Below are 22,877 nucleotides of genomic sequence, written 5' to 3'. Positions count from 1 at the left end.
ACTCTGGTCCACTAAGAAATCAAATGCAGATCGCCAGTTAGAAATCTGTGTTCCCGGAGCCTCATCAGCTCTCCTCTGAACTTTTACATATACCTTCTGTCTTGAACCTCTCCTCTTCTTTACCCTGATATCCAAGTTGCCTTCTCAAGGGTAAATTTGGTTCTCACATGCTGAGAATTTTTCTTTATTATCACCATGTCCCTCAAGATTAAAAACCCAAATTTTCCAGCACTGCATACAGAGGTTTTTCCTAATCTGGTGTTGTCATCTATTCCCACCATATTTGACAACTCTGCCATTTGTGTGTGTTATTTCTTCTATCTGGAATCTATTCCTTACTTTCTTGTTCCTTTGGAATGCCTTTATTATTCAAAAATAGATAGGGAGAAGCCTGTTTTGTTTGTTCTTAATTTTTCATTGCATAAGTAATAAGTGAATATCTCTTAGCAATTCAGGAAACTCAGATAAAGCAGAAGTTAGAGGGGGACTTTATACATTTTGTAGGTATTTTTTCTTTACCATAAATTTCATGAATAGGGACTGATTTATTTTTTCTTTACTCCTCACACTGCTAATCCCTTGGAAGTTAAGGTTAATGGATACTTTGAATGTTACTTTGCCATTACAAGTGAGCTTGTAAAAGGATAAGTTAAAGGAAGGTATAGAATACAAATGCAACTGACCAACTGACCCTTGAATTTTCAACATAGATGCATTCTTGAAAAGGTTATGTAAAATGGATTTTGATATGTAAAATTCATGTTTATCTTATAAAGCAAGCGATGTCCCAGTGGAAAAGATTAATAAGCCCAACTTTCTAATATGCAGACATTGTAACTTTTTATCAGCAGTTTAATGTGCTGCGAGTTGTACATTGTTTTGCTGTATCTCAGTAATCTGTACTTCCTCCTTAACCCATCTCCAAATTAAAAGCTTATATAGCACAGCAAAAGGATGTGAACATATCATCATCTGGGGTTTTCATTTGCCCTTGAGTTGGTCAAAGGTGGTGAGTAGGTTCCAGGACCAGCCCTTAGCATTAAGATCAAGAGCATAGGGCTTCCCTGGTGGCGCAGTGGTTGAGAGTCCGCCTGCCGATGCAGGGGACACGGGTTCGTGCCTCGGTCCGGGAAGATCCCACATGCCGCAGAACGGCTAGGCCCGTGAGCCATGGAGGCTGAGCCTGCGCGTCCGGAGCCTGTGCTCTGCAACGGGAGAGGCCACAACACTGAGAGGCCCATGTACCGCAAAAAAAAAAAAAAAAAAAAAAGATCAAGAGCATACTTTTGGCAAAGTTTATCAGGCTGCCCTGTTAATGTATTCATTTTTATAGGTTTATTGCTTAGTTAGGGCCATGGATAGCTGAAGAGTTGATTGTTGACTCCAGTATAATATGTTGATTTTTAAAATCTAACTTAAAAACATAAAATATCTAAAAATTCAGTATTTGGATCATTATGAATCTGTGTACTGATTGTTTGAGAATCAGAAAATGCTCTTGAGACTTTACACCTACAAAATAGAAACACAGTATGGTCACTGAAGACTTTCTTTCAAATGTATCTCTAAAATGCAAACTAAAATTAAATTAATTATGTAGATTATTCAGAGATTTCTTGGGTCTGAAAGAAATGAGGCTGAACCTCAAGAGCTGGAAAGCATGATTTTTATTCAAATGTAAGTTTGTGGATTGATCTTTGAACTCTAATCTTTAGAGTGTGTACATTTCTTTTTATTATGTATATCATTGCTATAAAAATGATAGTAGAGATTTTTAAGTAATGGTAATTTCAGGGATGGTAGACTTTTGTAGATTGTAAATTTTTAGATTGCTTAATATTTAGCAAATATTGTCAGGTTCTGTGCTGAGTACCAGGAGTTATAAAAGAATAAGGCCAAGCTTATCGTGATGCAGACTAAGTGGGAAAGGAACCACTGCCGTAAGTACTGTCATAAGTACTGTCACTCTAATTACAATACCTGTCTGTGCTGTTCAAAATAATTTTGGATTGTTTTGAAGGCTGAGAAATATACTTGAGGGATTGTTGTTAGTCATTGTCTTTTTGTTGATTGTGTGATATGGGCTAGGGATGAACTAGACTCTGGGCATTACAAAAAAGAAAATCTCTAACATTTCTGGTGCTTATACTTTTTAGCAAAATATGTGAAGGGATGTTTAAATTGAACAGCAATCAAGTTGCCCCTCTAAACTCCTCTCAACAATTTTACCCTGAGAAGATTACCCATTGTTGACTCTTGAAATATTTTTTTAAAAAACAGTAATTTTAACATATAGAAGAATAAAGTATTTAATGGCCCATAATTACACTGTCCGAAAAGAAGTAAGTAGGACACATATGGTACGCAAAGTCAGTTAATCCCAACTGATATAAAGTAAAAGCCTCCTCCCTTTCTGCTCACAGAATAACCATCATTAATAATTCATTTTGTATACTTTGAGAAAAATCCTTTCATACATTTTAAAAATAATGTAGGCAGTGCTTTGGTCCTCAAACACATGTATTATTATATATTTTTCTTTTATCTCTCAATCGTACAATATGATAAAAAACTTGATAAAACATATTTTGGTAATCTGCTTTTAAAAATAAGTGAAATATGTTAGTGCTTATGCTACAGCTCCGTTTTAGTAGAATCTGGTTCTGTAGTCTGGTACATTTGTTATCCTTAAGTAATTATACAAAACCTTTGGAAAATGCTACGTTCTATTTGTTTATAAGTAAAATCCATGATTAAATTTGAAGACTTAAACACACACCCCCACCCCCAATCTTCTAATTGATTTCTTAGGGAAAATGATTTGTTCCTCAATCTTGGATATATCATTTACCTGCTTCACTTTTGCATTATAACTGTAATGAGATCATGTTTCATGCATAGATCATTCCTTTGTTGGCATTTTTAGAAAACATGCTCATGCTAACACAGATTAGACATAAACCAGATTGATTTTTGAGAGGAAAAATGTCCCGTCCTCCAAAAGAAAATAGTTACATTAATAGTAACTTAGTTGTTTAGCATGGTGGAAATCACCAATATGTTTAGGGTTCTCTTTATTTTCATGTACATGTATTTTTAAGATATAAAATGTAGTTATATATTCCTCTCATCAGTTTCTTTTTATCATTTTTTTAGGGTCTTTTACCCTTGAAGTAACTTGATATATTTGCATTGTTATTTCAGTAAAGCATATTAGGATGGCAAAAATAGCATTATAGAGTTAGTTATAAAGACAAATTGAAGAACTAATGAGATCATTAAAAACTCAGTTCCTTCTTTAAGTTTCAAGAGTTAAGATGCATACTTCTGTTTATAATTAGTCACTCTGATGAAGAAGTTATGGATAGAATTTTTTTATATGATTTGTTTTTATTTTGTTAGAGAAATATGTAGTAATACATTCCATAAATAATTACATGGGCTTAGTTAAAATACAGATTATTTTTATTAAATGCACATTCTTTTAGTAATAATATAATATGTAAGATACAGATTTTATTTTAATGACAGTTCTTTCAGTAATCATATAGTCTGTGTTTTTCCTTCTCGTTGAATAAAAACTCTAAACTCTGTGTAATTTGTAATTTATTTTCATCTTCATTATTGAGCTTTGTGAACTTACTTCTGGGTGAGGTGTCCTGATCCTTTTACCAAAAAGCACTCATAGAGTATCTCTTCAGATAGACTATTCCAGGAAAGAGAGGAAGATCTGCTGTGTTATTTGACATGTTGTGAGTGATGAATGAGCTAAGGAACAAAAGCAAATGAAAGAGAGATAACAAACTTGAAGAACTGCAGAGGCTGTATTCTAGTTAAGTGTGGCAGCACTAGATTATCTAAATTTAACAGTATTTGTCCAGGCTGAAGCCAAAGAATTTGGAACTATTTTCAGATGCAAATAGTGAGCTTATTTTAGAAGCATGTTTGACCATTACATGACATATTTTGGCAACTTTTCATAGCATCTGGGTCTCATCTAAATAGATATATTTGGGATTGTTGTAGATGCTTGTTTTCCCTATTCAGTTATGAGAGTGGAATTTGCTGTTTACAATAAGAGGTGCCAATATATGTGTTATATCTCTGGGTGGTTGGGCTCTAGATGCAGAAGAGTTATGCTAGTCTACTGGCTAGACTATTTGGCTAGTCTACTGTTTCCTCCTCTAAACCACCATTGCAACAATTGTATCTTATGTATTTTTAGGTAAAACATCTAAATGAGGAGTTCCCTTCCCTCCCAGAGTTTGGTAACTACCAAATATGTATAAAAAATGTTTACTTGTAAAAGTTGTCCTTGTTTTGCTGTACAGATTTTGAAATATTCATTACTTTGATGATGTCCTTTCTGTTCCGTGCTTGAAGTTAGCTCACAGTTATATGCCTTGATAATTATCTTTTAGACTTCATGTTCATGTCTAGTTACAGTTTTATTATTCACAAGCTATAAATATAAATTATATAGTCATATGTTTAAATTATATTCTCCTTGATTACTTATATTGGTTACGATCAAGTAGAAACATGACTGATGACTTGAAATTCTGCCACAAAATGGTATTCCTCTCATGACCAGTTATGATTTTATTGAATAGAAATTCTTAATTGCTTTCTAACTACTTGGGATAAAAATGTGTTACTAATGGTTATGGGGAGAGGTTATTTGAATATGAAATACTTTCTTCTTTTTCATATTTGGAAGCAGCATTGTCCCATCTTAAGAGAAGGCTTCTTTGTTCTTCTTAAGTATTGACAACTCTTAAGAACCAGCTTGTAATTGTTATAGGGGAGGAAAAATAATTTTCCCTCTACCATTTTTAGTTCTTAGCTGAGACCACTGTAATAAAAGATAGATTACAAGAAAAAAACAAATAGAAGTTTATTAACCTATGTACCTTGTGTACGAAAATGAGGAACTCAAGAGAGGTGGCTTTAGAATTCATGATTAAATACCACTCAATTCAGGAAAAGCAGAGGAGGGATGCAGGCCTCTTAGGGGAGAATAGACGATTTTTAGGAGAGTTGAATAGGCCCTTAGAAGAATAGACAGGAAAGATGATAACCTCCTGTGGGAAAGTTTGTCTGGGTGCAATGTCTGCTTCTAGTCTCCTTTCCTGTGATAAGAGCCAGTCCTCCCAGATTGATGAAACTCCCAGGGAGGGGATTTATGACAGTTGAGTTCCTTTGGGAGGATCTGCCTTTAGGCAGAGAGTGGAGTTCAGAAAAAGCCTCTCCCTGCATTTGCTCGTTTTCAAGTGCCTACAGCTCAAAATAATTAATATGTCATTAATTATGGTGGCGTGTCCTGAACTCCTACAGTTGTATTTTGGGGTAGCATATTGTGCTACCCTTCATTTCCAACTCTGTTTTTGCATTCTTGGTGTACAGTATTTACTTCATCTGGTCATTTATCTCTCAATTATTTGCCTATGTAGGATAGCACCGTAGCGATGAATAGATAGGAAATTATAGCTGAGATAGTGCATTGTATCATCTACAGAGCATCTTTGAGTACTTACATGTTCTCCCCCAGCAGGCAAGGCCTTCATTTCCCCTCAGTCCTACTTTGAGATAGAGAGAAAAATAAAGTCTAGGCCCATGGTTAGTATATATTTTGTTTTTGTTGAGTTAGTATTGCATTTTGTGGATGTAGCACAGTTTGTTTATCCATTTATCAGTTAATGGTTTGTTTCCAGTTTTGGGTGATTAAACATTTGCCTTCAGGATTTTGTAGACATACGTTTTCACTTCTTTTGATTGGATACCAAATTCAATTCCCCATTTAATCAGCTTTGCCCCTTCGGAAGTTAGTTGACCAAATGAAATAAGTCAGAGAAAGAAAAATACTGTATGATGTCACTTGTATGTGGCATCTAAAAATGCCAAACTCATAGAAACAGAAACTAGAATGGTGGTTACCAGAGGGTAGGGGGTAGGGAAATGGGGAGATGTTGGTCAGAGGATACAAACTTCCAATTTGCTATAAATTATAATAAAAATAAAATTTCATCAGTTGTTTCTTTTCTGTATATCTTTAGTAGTACAGCATTGTTTATATAGTATGCAAAATCATAAAGGTACAGTAGCTGCCTTGCTATTTGAGATGTCACAATATAATTTTAATAACTCTTGCTAGGTAATTCAAATTGTGTTCTGTAACTTCATTTAGTATAGCGTGCCCTATGGCCTCATTACAAAAGCCTTAAAAGGTAACATGTTTCCATAATTGTCATTTTCAGTGATAGGTAGATATAAACAGGTTTTTAAAATTACGTGTAACTCCACCTGTAGCATTAGGTTGTGTGTCAGGATTCATTCTCCTTTTTAAACTACTTCTATGAATCAGGATTAAAGATTCGTAGGAAGACTGCCGTGCTGCTGATTTGGTAATTGTTTATTGCGTCTTAATTACAGAGAAAGGCTTCCTTTCCTTTATTCCTGTTTGCTCAATTTTATGGGTCAATTTTTGTTTTCTAAAGGGTTTAGGTTAAGGGAGCTACAAATCAGAAGAATAAAGTTTCATGTTTTGTTTTATGTATATTCACTGGATGTATCTGGCAAGTACTTCAGCATTCCATCCTGTCGGGTGACTCAGGTGCTATAAACCAAGTAGTACTGTTGTTTGCTTTTGTCTTGCAGATCTACTTTTTTCTTCTCTTTATTCCCTCTTTCTTGATGCCAGGAAGTTTTATAAAACAAGAAAAGGCTTTTCCTTAAGTTGTCAGCCATGGGAAAAATTTTAGCAGATTACTGGTGGAAGAATAGAATAGTTAATGTCTTCTTGAAAAGATCATCATCTATTGTCTAGGCACTTGTCTTATTGAAATAGGTACAAGATATATAAGGTAAAGCATAGCTTAAAATATTATGGTATAGGTCATTCCTGATTTGTGGTAATCAGCAGTGGAGGAACCTTTTATAAAGTTTTGGAAGAGAATACCATAGATCCTCAAGCTATCTTAGAAGTTTTTTGTTAGGCATGGTAACAATATACAAAAACCAATATTTAAAATATCTGTAACCTGTTATCAGAATATTAATATATAATTCAATATATAAATAAAATATATATTCACTTTTATTTTACAAATAAATTAAATATTTAGTATTATAAATTATAGCACAAATGGTTCACCATATTATTCTGATAATTTCCACATCTTATGTTGAGTTTTGGAATTATTGATATGGTCTTTTGTCTTACTTAGTTTTTACCAGTTTTAATGAATTCCTGTTTGAGCTACAGTTTGACAAAATAAATTTCATGAAATGAGTACCTATTAAACTGATAGTCATTAAGTAACATGGAGTTGCAATAAGCATAGACTTTCTCTTAATATCAACAATATTGTTTATAGTGCTTAATCTTCTCTTGGTTTTTAAGAGCAGTTACTTTCAAACATATTTTCCAGTTCCTGTAATGCTATGAAATTTGAAATACCTCTTAAGTCAACTGGGCCATAGTAGAAAGAGTGAGACAGTGTGGTGCTCTTTTGTTGGGCTGCCTATATTTGAATCCTAGCTCTGCCAACTAAATATAAGCTGGTAGGTAGTGTTGGGGTGGGGGAATTTTGAGGGGCTGACTCGTAGAAAGCAACCAATCAGGAAGGATGCCCTAAGTAGTATCTCGAGGGCCCCTTTTTATGCCAGGAAGTAACTCTTTATTTGTTGGATGATGGAAAGTTCTCAGGATTGGGTTTGGGCAGCAGCTAGTGTTCAACCACAGTGAAAGTACTTCAGTACTGCTACAACGAATATATCTGTACTGGTGCATACTGGCCCAGTATCAGCCTGAGCTGTATGTTGGGCAAGAGAAAGAGTGAAATTCAAAGACCAGATCTCTGACTAACCTGTCTCTATAACCCTATGTGTCACTTAGACTCCAAATATGTGACCATCTGACAAAGTTATATACCCTGTTATCTAGTTTCTACGCTTCTTAATCTGATCGCCTTGTGCTGTCTTTGTGCTGCCTGAAACATCCTGTCCTAGTATTACTTGACAATCATCTTAATTTAAAGGTTTAACCTAGGACTAGTTGATGTCACCCAGTTAGTGGTTTATTCAGAAGTGGATCTTGTCAGTAGCATCTTTGGAAAACAAAGGATAAAAAATATTGCTGCACATTTGATTCTCCTAAAGTTTGCTTTGTGGTGTTTATATAGCATCTCTTAGCTTGCCAAGGAATTTATTTTCCTATTTGATTTACCAGTTGTATTGGAAATTCACTAGTTTCCTAGAGCTACCATAACAAAGGACACAAACAAGGTAGCTTAAACAACAGATATTTATTGTCTCACAGTGCTGGAGGTTAGAAGTCCAAAATCAAGGTGTCAGCAAAGTTAGTTCCTTCTGAGGGCTGTGAAGAAAAATCTGTTTCAGGCCTGTTTCTAGTGGTTTTCTAGCAATCTTGTTGTGTTCCTTTGCTTGTAGATGTATCACTCCAATCTCTTGTTTTCATCTTCACATGGTGTTCTCTCTGTATCTCTTTACATAGTCTTCTGTGTGCATATCTGCGTTCAGATTTCCCCTTTTACATCAGTCTCATGACTTCATCTTGACTGTATCTGTGAAGTCCCTATTTCCAAATGAGGCTACATTCTGAGGTATTAGGGGTTAGGACTTCAACATCTTTTTGAAGGGACACAGTTCAACCAGTACCACCAGTATTAAAATTTTGATTTTGTTTCAATGATAGAAATTTGAGGATATCTGCTGTATTGGGTTTTGTTATTATTTGTTTTAAATATCTTAAATTTTTCTTAAAGTCTAAATCGAATTTTTTCTAAATGATATAATAAACACTGGAGACCAGTAATCATCTAGATTATCTGCTTAATAGTCATTTTCTTTGGATATATTTACTACTTTGTGAAAATATTTTAGCTTTTGAAATTTCAGTGTAATTAAATGTTGATGTGATGAATGACAATTTGAAGTCTGAATGCTACAGATACTATTTTTATTCCCTTGTGGAAACCCTTCTGGTAATGCTTGTACAGTCTAGCCTTGGTATGTTCTTTTATTGTACTCCTTCCTTAGGCAATGATTAATTTCTTATTTCCAGAAAGCTTCCACAAGATAATGAGAACAGGGTCTTACATATAGTATTATAATAATGTTCTCTTGTCACCAATTCTTCCTTAGATTTGTACATTTACTTTAGAACTTCCTTGAAATTCTTCAAGTTATGCTGTATTCACAGGTGTGATTTAAGATGGTTTTTTAAAAAAAATCAAATGGACAGTTCTCTATTTTTTTAAAATGAAAATCACTGGGAAAATACAAGGTGACATATAAATATTCCCTTTAGCCACTTTTAGTATACTAATAGTGTAAACATGTTTGTGCAGGTTTTGACTGGATCATCTCGTCAAAGTTATTCACCTCCTGGCTATCAAGATTTCAATAAGTGGGAATCAGTGCTGAAAATAAAAGAAGGACTACTAAGGCAGAAAGAAATTGTAATTGATCGGTGAGTCTTTTTTTTTTTTACTTACTAAATATTTCAGGCATGCAGAAATGTAGATTAATAAAACAAATATCTTTGTACCCACTGCTTAGAGTTTAAGAAATAGAACCTTACAAGTACACTGATGTCTCATGTCTGTCCATCCCCAATCCCAGTACTTTTAAGAACCACTATCAGAACTGAGGGTCAGTTGGTTCATCTGCCTGTCTATCTATCTATCTATGTATCTATCTATCTGTGTCTGTTTTCTACCATTTTCTCATTTACATTAGGGTAACTCATTATTTGGAAACTCCTCTCCATCTCTTTTGTACATGTAACAAGTTAGCTGCAATGCTGATGAACTATCAAAGCTAGTGTCTTTGTGTTTTATACTTGGGAACTGTCAAATTGGAAAGCTACTTTAAAGTGGTAGCTTCCTTTAACTAATGTATGTTAGATCTGATAGCACAGAAAGCATGAAAATCATGAATGTTTAAAGTTAAATGACCTACAGATAAGAATTTTGAAAATTTTGGCAGACATTTCCAAAATTTTGCCTATTTCAGTACCAAAGCTCTGAAAACAAATTTCTTTAAGCTTAATAGTCTCCTGATTATTCTCAGCAAAAAACCTTAATATTACTTAATTATTTATGATCTATATTGGTTCTACATCATTTATGTATACTTTTGGGATAGTTAAACATGTTGCATATCATGGTAATTGGGAAATAGTTTGAGGAGGCATTTTTTTCTTAATCAGTGCTAGTTACTACTTATTTTCATGTGCTTATATGGGATAAAGTAGTAGATATTTTAGCCTTAAAATTAAATCCTAATTCAAATCTTTAAATATATCTAATAGTTGAAATTTCAAAAGATTTTGCTTAGAAACTTAGCAGTGTTAAGCAAGATCTGCTGGGAAGTAAACTAGAGCATAGACATCTGGGCTTCCTTATTCTCCACTATGTTCTCAACATCTTGAACAGAGCCTGGCATGTAGTACATGTACTTAGTGCTTGATACTTCCATGTTTGATAAATGAATGAAGATTGTAAGAGATAGTTATAATTGATTTTATGAAAAGGCTATTTTAAAATATTAGATACTTCTAGTACAAGTGAATTTTATGTATAAATAATTATAGACCCTGTTGGATATATTTTGAACACTTAAATAATTTAACTCATTGTATAGACTTGAAATTAATACCGTTTTTAAACACACCAAAATTCAGACTTTCATTAATATGAATAGACTTGCCCTCAATCAGAACCGCTCGGCTTTTATTATTTTTTAAACACCATTATACCATTCTACTGGGTATAAGTTAATAAGTGTCTTAGTTCATTTGGGCTGCTATAATAAAATACCATAGACTGGGTAGCTTATAGACAACAAATATTTATTTTTCCCACTTCTGGAGTCTGGGAAGTCCCAAGGCACCGGCAGATTCAATGTCTGGTGAGAGCCAACCTCCTGATTCATAGATGGCCGTCTTCTTGCTGTAACCTCCCATGATGAAAGGGGCAAGGGAGCTCTCTGGAGCTTCTTTTGTAATGGTACTAATTGCATTCATGAGGATTCTGTCCTCATGACCTAGTCACCTCCCAAAGGCCCTCTACCCCCTATACCACACATTGGGCATTAGGATTTAATGTGTGAATTTGGGGGGGGGGTGTATGTCACAACATTCAGTCTATGGCAGTAAGAAATGCAGATAATTATTGATGTAATCTATTAAAATATATTTATATTTGTCAATTCTGTATATATAGAAGGATACTAAGGAAATAATCCAAAATCATTCAAGTTGCTCAGTTGGCCAATTCTGTTATTTAATTTAAAAAAATTTTTTTATTGAAGTGTAGTTGATTTACAATGCTGTGTTAGTTTCAGGTATGCAGCAAAGTGATTCAGTTTTATATATATACTTTTTCAGATTCTTTTTCCATATAGGTTATTATAAAATATTGACTATAGTTCTCTGTGCTATACAGTAGGTTCTTGTTGTTTATTTTATATATAGTAGTGTGTGTATTTACTCCCAAGTTTCTAATTTATCCCTTTCCCCCATCTTTCCCCTTTGGTAGCCATAAGTTTGTTTTCTATGTCTGTGAGTCTATTTCTGTTTTGTAAATAAGTTCATTTGTATTATTTTTTTTAGATTCCACATGTAAGTGATATATTATATTTGTCTTTGTCTGACTTACTTCACTTCGTATAATAATCTCTAGGTCCATCCATGTTGCTGCAGATGTCATTATTTCATTCTTTTTTATGGCTGAGTAATATTCCATGGTATATATGTATCATACCTTCTTTATCCATTCATCTGTCGATGGGCATTTAGGTTGTTGCCATGTCTTGGCTGTTGTAAATAGTGCTGCAGTGAACATCAGGGTGCATGTGTCTTTTCAGGTTATGGTTTTCTCTGGATATATACCCAGGATAGGATTGCAGGATCATATGGTAGCTCTCTATTTTTAGTTTTTTAAGGAACCTTCATACTGTTATCCATGGTGGCTGTACCAATTTACATGCCCACCAACAGTGTAGGAGGGTTCCCTTTTCTCCACACCCTTTCCAGCATTTATTATTTGTAGACTTTTTGATAATGGCCATTCTGACTGGTGTGAGGTGGTATCTCATTGTAGTTTTGATTTGCATTTCTCTAATGATTAGCAGCGTTGAGCATCTTTTCATGTATCTTTTGGCTATCTGTATGTCTTCTTTGGAGAATTGTCTATTTAGGTCTTCTGCCCATTTTTGGCCGATTCTTTATCTAGTCTCATTTATGGATCTTTGGTAGCCACATTGTCAAGTAGGAGTTGGCTGGCCTAGGCTGGCCTTATCTGGATGGTCTTTATGCTCCATGGGGGTCTGTCATCCTCCAGTATGCTAACCACGGTTTGTTCATAGGGTGAAGTTCAAAGAGAAAATGAAGCACACATGTTCTCTTGGAGCTTAGGCTCAGAACTGGCACAAAGTCCCTATGGAGAATCTCTGTACCCTTAGTTTAATTTCTCTGTGAACCTAAAACTGCTTTAAAAAATAAAGTCTGCTTAAAAAAAAAAAAAATCACTTCCGCTATGTTCTTATTGGTCACAAGGCCAGGAGACTTCACCTGTGGACAGTAGGAACAGCAAAATCACATCATAAAGGAGTATGAGTAATACAGGGAAGGGAATATTTGTGGATGTTTTTGTAAACAATCTACCACACCCAGTGTCTTAAATAATCTTTGATATTTTACATGCTTATTATAAAGTTTTTGATGATTAATGCATTTGATATTATATAAAACAGAGGAAGAAAAAGTAGCAACTCCAGTTTCTAAAGCAACATGACCAGAATTTAAAAGTAAAAATGTTCGGGCTTCCCTGGTGGCGCAGTGGTTGGGAGTCCGCCTGCCGATGCAGGGGACACGGGTTCGTGCCCCGGTCCGGGAAGATCCCACATGCCGCGGAGCGGCTGGGCCCGTGAGCCATGGCCACTGGGCCTGCGCGTCCGGAGCCTGTACTCCACAACGGGAGAGGCCACAGCAGTGAGAGGCCTGCGTACCGCAAAAAAAAAAAAAAAAAAAGTAAAAATCTTCATATATAAAGATCTTTATAACACATATAGTGATGAAAATTAGAACAAAATTATAGTATATCTTTTTTCCAGGAACCAGATTAGACTAATGGTATTTAAAATGGTGATAACACATGCAGAGACTATTTCAGAGACAGAATTGACAGGATTTAGTTTCTTCCTGGATGGAACTGAGAGTAAAGATGCTGAACTTTTCTACTTTGGAATACAGTGTGGGTGATGATACCTTTTAAGTCACTTAACTAAAAATTGTATGCTGGATATTATTCCTGAAAATATCAAGTTATTCATGATTGCATGAGAAAAACGTGGTTTTTTTTTTTTTTTTTTTTTGCAATGCATATAGCTTTCGTAGATTTTGGATAATTAGGTCAAAACAGATCAAATATTAAGGAAAAATAACTGCTATAGAAACTGTTCTTCTTATGGTTACCAGTGGGGAAGGGTCGGGTGGGGGGAGGGATAGATTGGGAGTTTGGGATTGACATGTACACACTGCTATATTTAAAATAGATAACCAACAAGGACCTACTGTATAGCACAGGTAATTCTGCTCAGTATTCTGTAATAACCTAAATGGAAAAAGAATTTGAAAATGAATAGATACATGTATATGTATAACTGAATCACTTTGCTGTACACCTGAAACTAACATAACATTGTTAATCAACTATATACTCCAATATAAAGTAAAAAATTTTTTTTAATTAAAAAGAAAAAGAAACTTCTTAAATGTTCCCCATCTTGTGAGAAAAAGCAAATAGGTTAATTTCAAAAACAACTCAGAAAAAAAAGGAAGAAACCTGGTTTCTAATGCTTTATATTTGATACTAACCATTTAGATAATTCTGAATAGGGTACTTGACCTTTTGCATATTGATCTTCTCATCTGCCTGGGTACAAGGAGTTTCACCACTTAAGCAAAAAATGAGGTTTTTGAAGATCACTCTTCTAGGCAACTCTCCTCTCCCACCTAGTTGTACAGCATGAGGATTAAATGAATAAATGTATGTAAAAAGCACTAATACTGTCTGATGCATAGTGGCCATCAGCAAATAGTAGCCACATTATACATGTTTTATATATGTAATAGTTATGTTTATGTGCTTGTCTTTCCTCAGTCGACTTTGATCTCTTCACAGAAGAGACAGTTTCATGTACATTTTATTACTCATAGTAGGTACTCACTAAATATTCATGCAGAGGAAATAGCCTCATTTTAATGAAAAAGAAGGTTGTTGGTTAACCTATGCTGTTGCTGATACTAGTAGTTCATATGATGGTTTACATTTAGAAATTGCATAGCTTGTGCCGCTGAATTGAACAGATAAAATATAGGCGTAAGTCAGTGCACTGGAGCCAGATTCAGAGAGGAAACCCTATACCCTCTGTGGTGACAGCTGAGTTAATGCTATTAGTAAATGATAACTGGCAGTATAGAGGACAATTCTCATTTTGTCATTACTTGCAATTTACAATATAGTATCTACAAATCTTCTTAAGATCTTGTCCAACAATAGAGAATCTGACTAGCCATTGTTTCTGGTTCTTGGAAAGGAGACTGTAAATCTTTAGAATGTCTTTTTTATTCATGAGCCCTGGAACACACCTGCATTTATGCTAATGAGGTGATTCTTGGGCCCTGGATAGCAGCTTCAGCTATTTACCATAGAGACCAACCCTGTGATCAGAGGGTTGGGACTTTTGAGCCAGTCCAACCTCCAGGGAGAGGAGGAGGCTGGAGATTGAGTTCAGTGATTTAATCAATCTTGCCCACACAGTGAAATTCTATAATAAAAACTCTGGGAACTCCCCAGATTTGTAGCCATTTGGTTACAAATGTGCATGGCCTGGGGATCCCACTTGAGTCTGGCATCTGAAGTGAGGCTTTCTTGTTGGGGATCATGCCCTTAAAGCTGTGGAGTCTGATGCTAACTTAAGGTGTTTAGTGTCAGAATCAAATTTCACACAGTGTAGCAGTTGGCCTTGAAACAAAATAGATTCAGAAATTGATTTTATAAAGCTATATACCTAGGTGTAAACAACCAAAATAGATAGAAACAAACTATTGAAACTATTTAAATACTCAGATAAGCTGATAAAAATAACCAAATCTTACTTCGACACTTGTGATGGAGAATAAATATGACTCTTGCATTATGGGGTCCGTCTCAAAGTAAAAGATGTTCTGCAAATTGCTATGAGCAAACTGTCATATGTTAATTGATCATATCTGTGAAGTTGGAATTTTAATAACTTTTAATAACCATGATATGTACACTTAGGCCTTGCTTTAGAAATATGATAAGTCCTAGCTTCTAAAGCAGATGAGTTAGAAGGACATTTAATATGAATTCCATTAAAAAAAAATCCACACTATACCAAAGAATCCACCACTGATTTTAAAAGTTTACCTAGTTCAAGGGATCGATCCAAGAAGAAGATATAACAATTGTAAATATTTATGCACCCAACATAGGAGCACCTCAATACATAAGGCAAATACTAACAGCCATAAAAGGGGAGATCGACAGTAACACATTCATAGTAGGGGACTTTAACACCCCACTTTCACCAATGGACAGATATCCAAAATGAAAACAAATAAGGAAACACAAGCTTTAAATGATACATTAAACAAGATGGACTTAATTGATATTTATAGGACACTCCATCCAAAAACAACAGAATACACATTTTTCTCAAGTGCTCATGGAACATTCTCCAGGATAGATCATATCTTGGGTCACAAATCAAGCCTTGGTAAATTTAAGAAAATTGAAATTGTATCAAGTATCTTTTCTGACCACAACGCCATGAGACTAGATATCAATTACAGGAAAAGATCTGTAAAAAATACAAACACATGGAGGCTAAACAATACACTACTTAATAATGAAGTGATCACTGAAGAAATCAAAGAGGAAATTAAAAAATACCTAGAAACAAATGACAATGGAGACACAACGACACAAAACCTATGGGATGCAGCAAAATCAGTTATAAGAGGGAAGTTTATAGCAATACAAGCCCACCTTAAGAAGCAGGAAACATCTCGAATAAACAATCTAACCTTGCACCTCAAGCAATTAGAGAAAGAAGAACAAAAAAACCCCAAAGCTAGCAGAAGGAAAGAAATCATAAAAATCAGATCAGAAATAAATGAAAAAGAAATGAAGGAAACTATAGCAAAGATCAATAAAACTAAAAGCTGGTTCTTAGAGAATATAAACAAAATAGATACACCACTAGCCAGACTCATCAAGAAAAAAAGGGAGAAGACTCAAATCAATAGAATTAGAAATGAAAAAGGAGAAGTAACAACAGACACTGCAGAAATAAAAAAAAATCATGAGAGATTACTACAAGCAACTCTATGCCAATAAAATGGACAATCTGGAAGAAATGGACAAATTCTTAGAAATGCACAACCTGCCAAGACTGAATCAGGAAGAAATAGAAAATATGAACAGACCAATCACAAGCACTGAAATTGAAACTGTGATTAAAAATCTTCCAACAAACAAAAGCCCAGGACCAGATGGCTTCACAGGTGAATTCTATCAAACGTTTAGAGAAGAGCTAACACCTATCCTTCTCGAACTCTTCCAAAATATAGCAGAGGGAGGAACACTCCCAAATTCCTTCTACGAGGCCACCATCACCTTGATACCAAAACCAGACAAGGATGTCACAAAGAAAGAAAACTACAGACCAATATCACTGATGAACACAGATGCAAAAATCCTCAACAAAATACTAGCAAACAGAATCCAACAGCACATTAAAAGGATCACACACCATGATCAGGTGTGCACCAGGAATGCAAGGATTCTTCAATATATGCAAATCTATCAATGTGATAAACCATATTAACAAATTGAAGGAGAAAAACCATATGATCATCTCAATAGATGCAGAGAAAGCTTTCGACAAAATTCAACACCCATTTATGATAAAAAACCCTGCAGAAAGTAGGCATAGAGGGAACTTTCCTCAACATAATAAAGGCCATATATGACAAGCCCACAGCCAACATCATCCTCAATGGTGAAAAACTGAAACCATTTCCACTAAGATCAGGAACAAGACAAGGTTGCCCACTCTCACCACTCTTATTCAACGTAGTTTTGGAAGTTTTAGCCACAGCAATCAGAGAAGAAAAGGAAATAAAAGGAATCCAAATTGGAAAAGAAGAAGTAAAGCTGTCACTGTTTGCAGATGACATGATACTATACATAGAGAATCCTAAAGATGCTACCAGAAAACTACTAGAGCTAATCAATGAATTTGGTAAAGTAGCAGGATACAAAATTAATGCACAGAAATCTCTGGCATTCCTATACACTAATGATGAAAAATCTGAAAGTGAAATCAAGAAAACACTCCCATTTAGCACTGCAACAAAAAGAATAAAATATCTAGGAATAAACCTACCTAAGGAGACAAAAGACCTGTATGCAGAAAATTATAAGACACTGATGAAAGAAATTAAAGATGATACAAATAGATGGAGAGATATACCATGTTCTTGGATGGGAAGAATCAACATTGTGAAAATGACTCTACTACCCAAAGCAATCTACAGATTCAATGCAATCCCTATCAAACTACCACTGGCATTTTTCACAGAACTAGAACAAAAAATTTCACAATTTGTATGGAAACACAAAAGACCCCAAATAGCCAAAGCAATCTTGAGAACGAAAAAAGGAGCTGGAGGAATCAGGCTCCCTGACTTCAGACTATACTACAAAGCCACAGTAATCAAGACAGTATGGTACTGGCACAAAAACAGAAAGATAGATCAATGGAACAGGATAGAAAGCCCAGAGATAAACCCACGCACATATGGACACCTTATCTTTGATAAAGGTGGCAGGAATGTACAGTGGAGAAAGGACAGCCTCTTCAATAAATGGTGCTGGGAAAACTGGACAGGTACATGTAAAAGTATGAGATTAGATCACTCCCTAACACCATACACAAAAATAAGCTCAAAATGGATTAAACACCTAAATGTAAGGCCAGAAACTATCAAACTCTTAGAGGAAAACATAGGCAGAACACTCTATGACATAAATCACAGCAAGATCCTTTCTGACCCACCTCCTAGAGTAATGGAAATAAAAACAAAAATAAACAAATGGGACCTAATGAGACTTCAGAGCTTTTGCACAGCAAAGGAAACCATAATCAAGACCAAAAGACAACCCTCAGAATGGGAGAAAATATTTGCAAATGAAGCAACTGACAAAGGATTAATCTCCAAAATTTACAAGCAGCTCATGCAGCTCAATAACAAAAAAACAAACAACCGAATCCAAAAATGGGCAGAAGACCTAAATAGACATTTCTCCAAAGAAGATATACAGAATGCCAACAAACACATGAAAGAACGCTCAACATCATTAATCATTAGAGAAATGCAAATCAAAACTGCAATGAGATATCATCTCACACCAGTCAGAATGGCCATCATCAAAAAATCTAGAAACAATAAATGCTTGAGAGGGTGTGGAGAAAAGGGAACACTCTTGCACTGCTGGTGGGAATGTGAATTGGTTCAGCCACTATGGAGAACAGTATGGAGTTTCCTTAAAAAACTACAAATAGAATTACCATATGACCCAGCAATCCCACTACTGGGCATATACCCTGAGAAAACCAAAATTCAAAAAGAGTCATGTACCAAAATGTTCATTGCAGCTCTATTTACAATAGCCCGGAGATGGAAACAACCTAAGCACCCATCATCGGATGAATGGATAAAGAAGATGTGGCACATATATACAATGGAATATTACTCAGCCTTAAAAAGAAATGAAATTGAGCTATTTGTAATGAGATGGATAGACCTAGAGTCTGTCATACAGAGTGAAGTAAGTCAGAAAGAAAAAGACAAGTACCGTATGCTAACACATATATATGGAATTTAAGGAAAAAAAAAACGTCATGAAGAACCTGGGGGTAAGACAGGAATAAAGACGCAGACCTACTGGAGAATGGACTTGAGGATATGGGGAGGAGGAAGGGTGAGCTTTGACAGGGCGAGAGAGAGTCATGGACATATACACACTAACAAACGTAGTAAGGTAGATAGCTTGGGGGAAGCAGCCGCAAGATACAGGGATATTAGCTCGGTGCTTCGTGACAGCCTGGAGGGGTGGGATGGGGAGAGTGGGAGGGAGGGAGATGCAAGAGGGAAGACATATGGGAACATATGTATATGTATAACTGATTCACTTTGTTATAAAGCAGAAACTAACACACCATTGTAAAGCAATTATACCCCAATAAAGATGTTTAAAAAAAAAAAAAAAGTTTACCTAGCAAAATTATAATGTGGTTTTACTTCCACATGTAATTAAATGAGAGACATATACATTGCTGAAGCCTTAAATGATAGTCAGCATTTTTTAATAATAAAATATTTTTAAATTAAGGTATGGACTTTTTTTTTTAGACATACTATTATTCAGTAGATTACAGTATAATGTAATTATAACTTTTATAGGCACTGGGAAACCAAAAAATTCGTGTGACTGGCTTTCTTGCAATATTCAGTTTATTGCCACGGTCTGGAACCAGACCTGCAATATCTATCTCCAAGGTCTGCCTTTAAATGTAAAAGCATCCTTTTAATATACTTTGGGAGTATTTTCAGGCTATACTCCCTTAACGCATTTACCGTTCTTCCTCTGACTACTCTTAGGATTTACTCTTTATCACTGATTTTAAGTCATTTGATTAGGATGTTCCTTGGTTTAGTTTTCTTTTTGTTATTTGTGCTTTGGGTTCTTTGGTCTTCTTGGATCTGTGGGTGTGTCATTCTCAGCAGATTTGGAAAAAATTTGGCCAGTTTTCTACAAATACTTTTTCTTGCTCATTCCTCCTCCCCTCACCTCCCCTATAGGGATTCTAATTACACATATATTTGGCCTTTTAAAGAAATCCACAACTCATTGATTCTCTGAGTTTTTGTTTTGTTTGTTTTGTTTCATTTATTTGTCTTTTTTTTCTGTTTCTTTTTGGATCATTTCTGTTGATATGTCTTCAAATTCCCTAATCTTTTCTTCTGCAAATTCTAATCTGCCCTAATCCCATTCAGGATAATATTTATGTCTTCCATGTCTCTGCTTAACATATTATGTCTTTCTTCTAGTTTCTTGAACATATGAAAATAGTTACAATAATTGATTTGGTGTCCTTCACTATTAATTCTGTCATTTGTGTCAGTTCTAGCTCACTTTCAGTTGATTGGCTGTTCACCTTATTGTGGGTCATATTTCCCTGCTTCTTTGAGATGCCAGGCATTATGAATTTTAACTTGTTTTGGATGTTACATATTTTTGTATTCTTTTTTTATTTATTTAGTTTATTTTTATTTTTGGCTGCGTTGGGTCTTGTTGCTGCACGCGGGCTTTCTCTAGTTGTGGCGAGCGGGGGCTACTCTTTGTTGTGATGCACGGGCTTCTCATTGCGGTGGCTTCTCTTGTTGTGGAGCATGGGCTCTAGGTATGTGGGCTTCAGTAGTTGCGGCACTCGGGCTCAGTGGTTGTGGCGTGCAGGCTGTAGAGCGCAGCTTCCGTAGTGTGGCGCACGGGCTTAGTTGCTCCGCGGCATGTGGGATCTTCCTGGACCAGGGCTCGAACCCGTGTCCCCTGCATTGGCAGACAGATTCTTAACCATAGCACCACCAGGGAAGCCATTATTTTTGTATTCTTGCACTTTGTTCTGAGCCCCAAATTGCCCTCAGTTGGAAATCGCTGCTAACTGATACCCTGTAAATTATGAAGTTTTGGCATTTGGGAACAGGCACAATTCCGGGCCCGATGTGAGCCTCAGGCACTGTTTCTTCTAATCTTTTTGGCTAACATATCCCCCACCCTCACCCCATAACGCCCCCTCCCCACTTAAAGGAGTTTCTTCACGCATTCGTTAGTTAACACTCAACTGAATACTCAAGGGTGGCTCTGCACTGTGAACTCTAGCTGCCTTGGTTTCTCCAGATTACCAGCTTTGTTTTTTCAACTCAGAGAGGTCACTTTCCCTGTTCAGAGGCTAAGGCTTAAAACGCTAATCTCTGGCAATCTTAGGACTCATAGAATTTGTTGTCCACCTCCCAGAAGTCACGGTGACTAATTGCCTGTTGTCCAGTGTCTTGAGAGTCTTTCTTACCTGTATTTTGTTCCATTTTGTAATTATGTCAAGGGGAAGGGCAAAACTGGTTCCTGTTACTCCATCTTGACTGGAAGAGGAAGTTTAGTTTTCTTTGTAAAGTTTTACATTATTTGAAAAGTACCATGTGACTAATCTCTCCTAACTTATCTGTTTCCTGTTTGATGTTTTCTGTGTGGATGTTCTTAAAGGATAGCATATCTGAAAAACAAATAAAAACAGCTCTGAATAGCATAAGCTCTTTGATGCAGTCTGAACTTGCTCCAAAAGTTATTTTGTAAGTAATTTTGGAAAACATCAAGCTATTTGTTTACCCACATGTATCCTTATTATTCCTTGAAAGCACGTGCTCTTGCTCTCTTTTGCTCTCACTCTCTCTCTTATAACCTTAGTATGAGACTTATTAAATTTTTGAAGATTAATGATAATACATATAAAGGTCTTAGCATGTTGCCTGGCACATAATGGTTTTCAAATGTTTAAGGATACATATTCACAAAAGTTAAATAATTTGATTAAAATAAGCTATGGGGCTTCCCTGGTGGCACAGTGGTTGAGAGTCCGCCTGCCCATGCAAGGGACACGGGTTTGTGACCCGGTCCGGGAAGATCCCACATGCCGCGGAGCGGCTGGGCCCGTGAGCCATGGCCGTTGAGCCTGCGTGTCCGGAGCCTGTGCTCCACAACGGGAGAGGCCACAACAGTGAGAGGCCCGCGTACAGCAAAAAAAAAAAAAAGCTATGATCCACTGAGGAAATACTTGAACTTCAGTGTGCCTGGTTCCAGCATGAGGTTATATTAAAATGAAATTTCAGAGCTATCCAGAGATGCAAATCTGCCACCATGTGAGTTCTCCATCGTTGGTGATGTTTATGTGTAGACCATGCAACCTGGATGTTGTAGATAAGATGCAGGCATAGTACAGCAGTTGAGCTAGATGATATTTATAAAAATACCTCTCACCCCGACAATGAAATTTTCAGAAGCTTCAATTGGTATTAAGTGTTGAACAGAATTTGGACAAATGGAAATAATAATATTAAGGTAAAGACATTCCAGACTGAGATTGAAACAGTTTTTATGTTAGGCAACAAGAAGAAAGAGAGCAAAGCATGACTTTGTTAGAATCTAAGAAGAGTATTCTACAAAAGATTATGTTCTTTAAAGTGTTAGAAGTACTCTACAGTATAAACTTTTTCTGTATTTAACATATCTCATGGTACTGTGGTTTAAAAAGATTTCCTATTATGAATTTTATGATTGATCATACTTTTAACTCTTATGCCAAATTAGAATACTGAAAGTTCTGTTATCACTTAGAAAAGTATATTTTTTGTAATGTGGTATCTCAACTTATGTTTTGCAGGCAGAAGCAACAAATTACCCACCTGCATGAAAGAATAAGGGATAATGAATTACGAGCACAACATGCCATGTTAGGACATTACGTAAATTGTGAGGATTCTTATGTGGCTAGTTTGCAGGTAAGATTATAAAGGATTTTGTACTCGATTTATTAGTAAAACATGTAAATTATATACTAAGCTTGAAAGATTAGGACATTTTTTGGAGTTAATAATCTGTTCACATGGTTCATATTTATATGTGTAGTGAAAGATGTCCAAGTGC

At 35.6% G+C, this 22,877-nt stretch overlaps 1 protein-coding gene across 1 annotated transcript in view; it reads left to right on the top strand.

Moving 5' to 3' along the window:
- Window positions 1-22,877, top strand: part of CEP85L (centrosomal protein 85 like) — a 155,965-nt gene that overhangs the window by 79,173 nt on the left and 53,915 nt on the right. The window contains exons 4-5 of the mRNA XM_029223746.1: window positions 9,372-9,493; window positions 22,615-22,732. Coding sequence (XP_029079579.1) covers window positions 9,372-9,493; window positions 22,615-22,732 — 240 coding nt within the window. The remainder of the gene's footprint in view (window positions 1-9,371; window positions 9,494-22,614; window positions 22,733-22,877) is intronic.

This window comes from Monodon monoceros, unplaced genomic scaffold, assembly GCF_005190385.1.
Source record: "Monodon monoceros isolate NGI ecotype Baffin Bay Population unplaced genomic scaffold, NGI_Narwhal_1 Super_Scaffold_15, whole genome shotgun sequence".
Classification (NCBI taxonomy): Eukaryota; Metazoa; Chordata; class Mammalia; order Artiodactyla; family Monodontidae; genus Monodon; species Monodon monoceros.
Note: the sequence above shows the minus strand (reverse complement) of the source record. Positions and strands in the feature narration are given on the sequence as shown.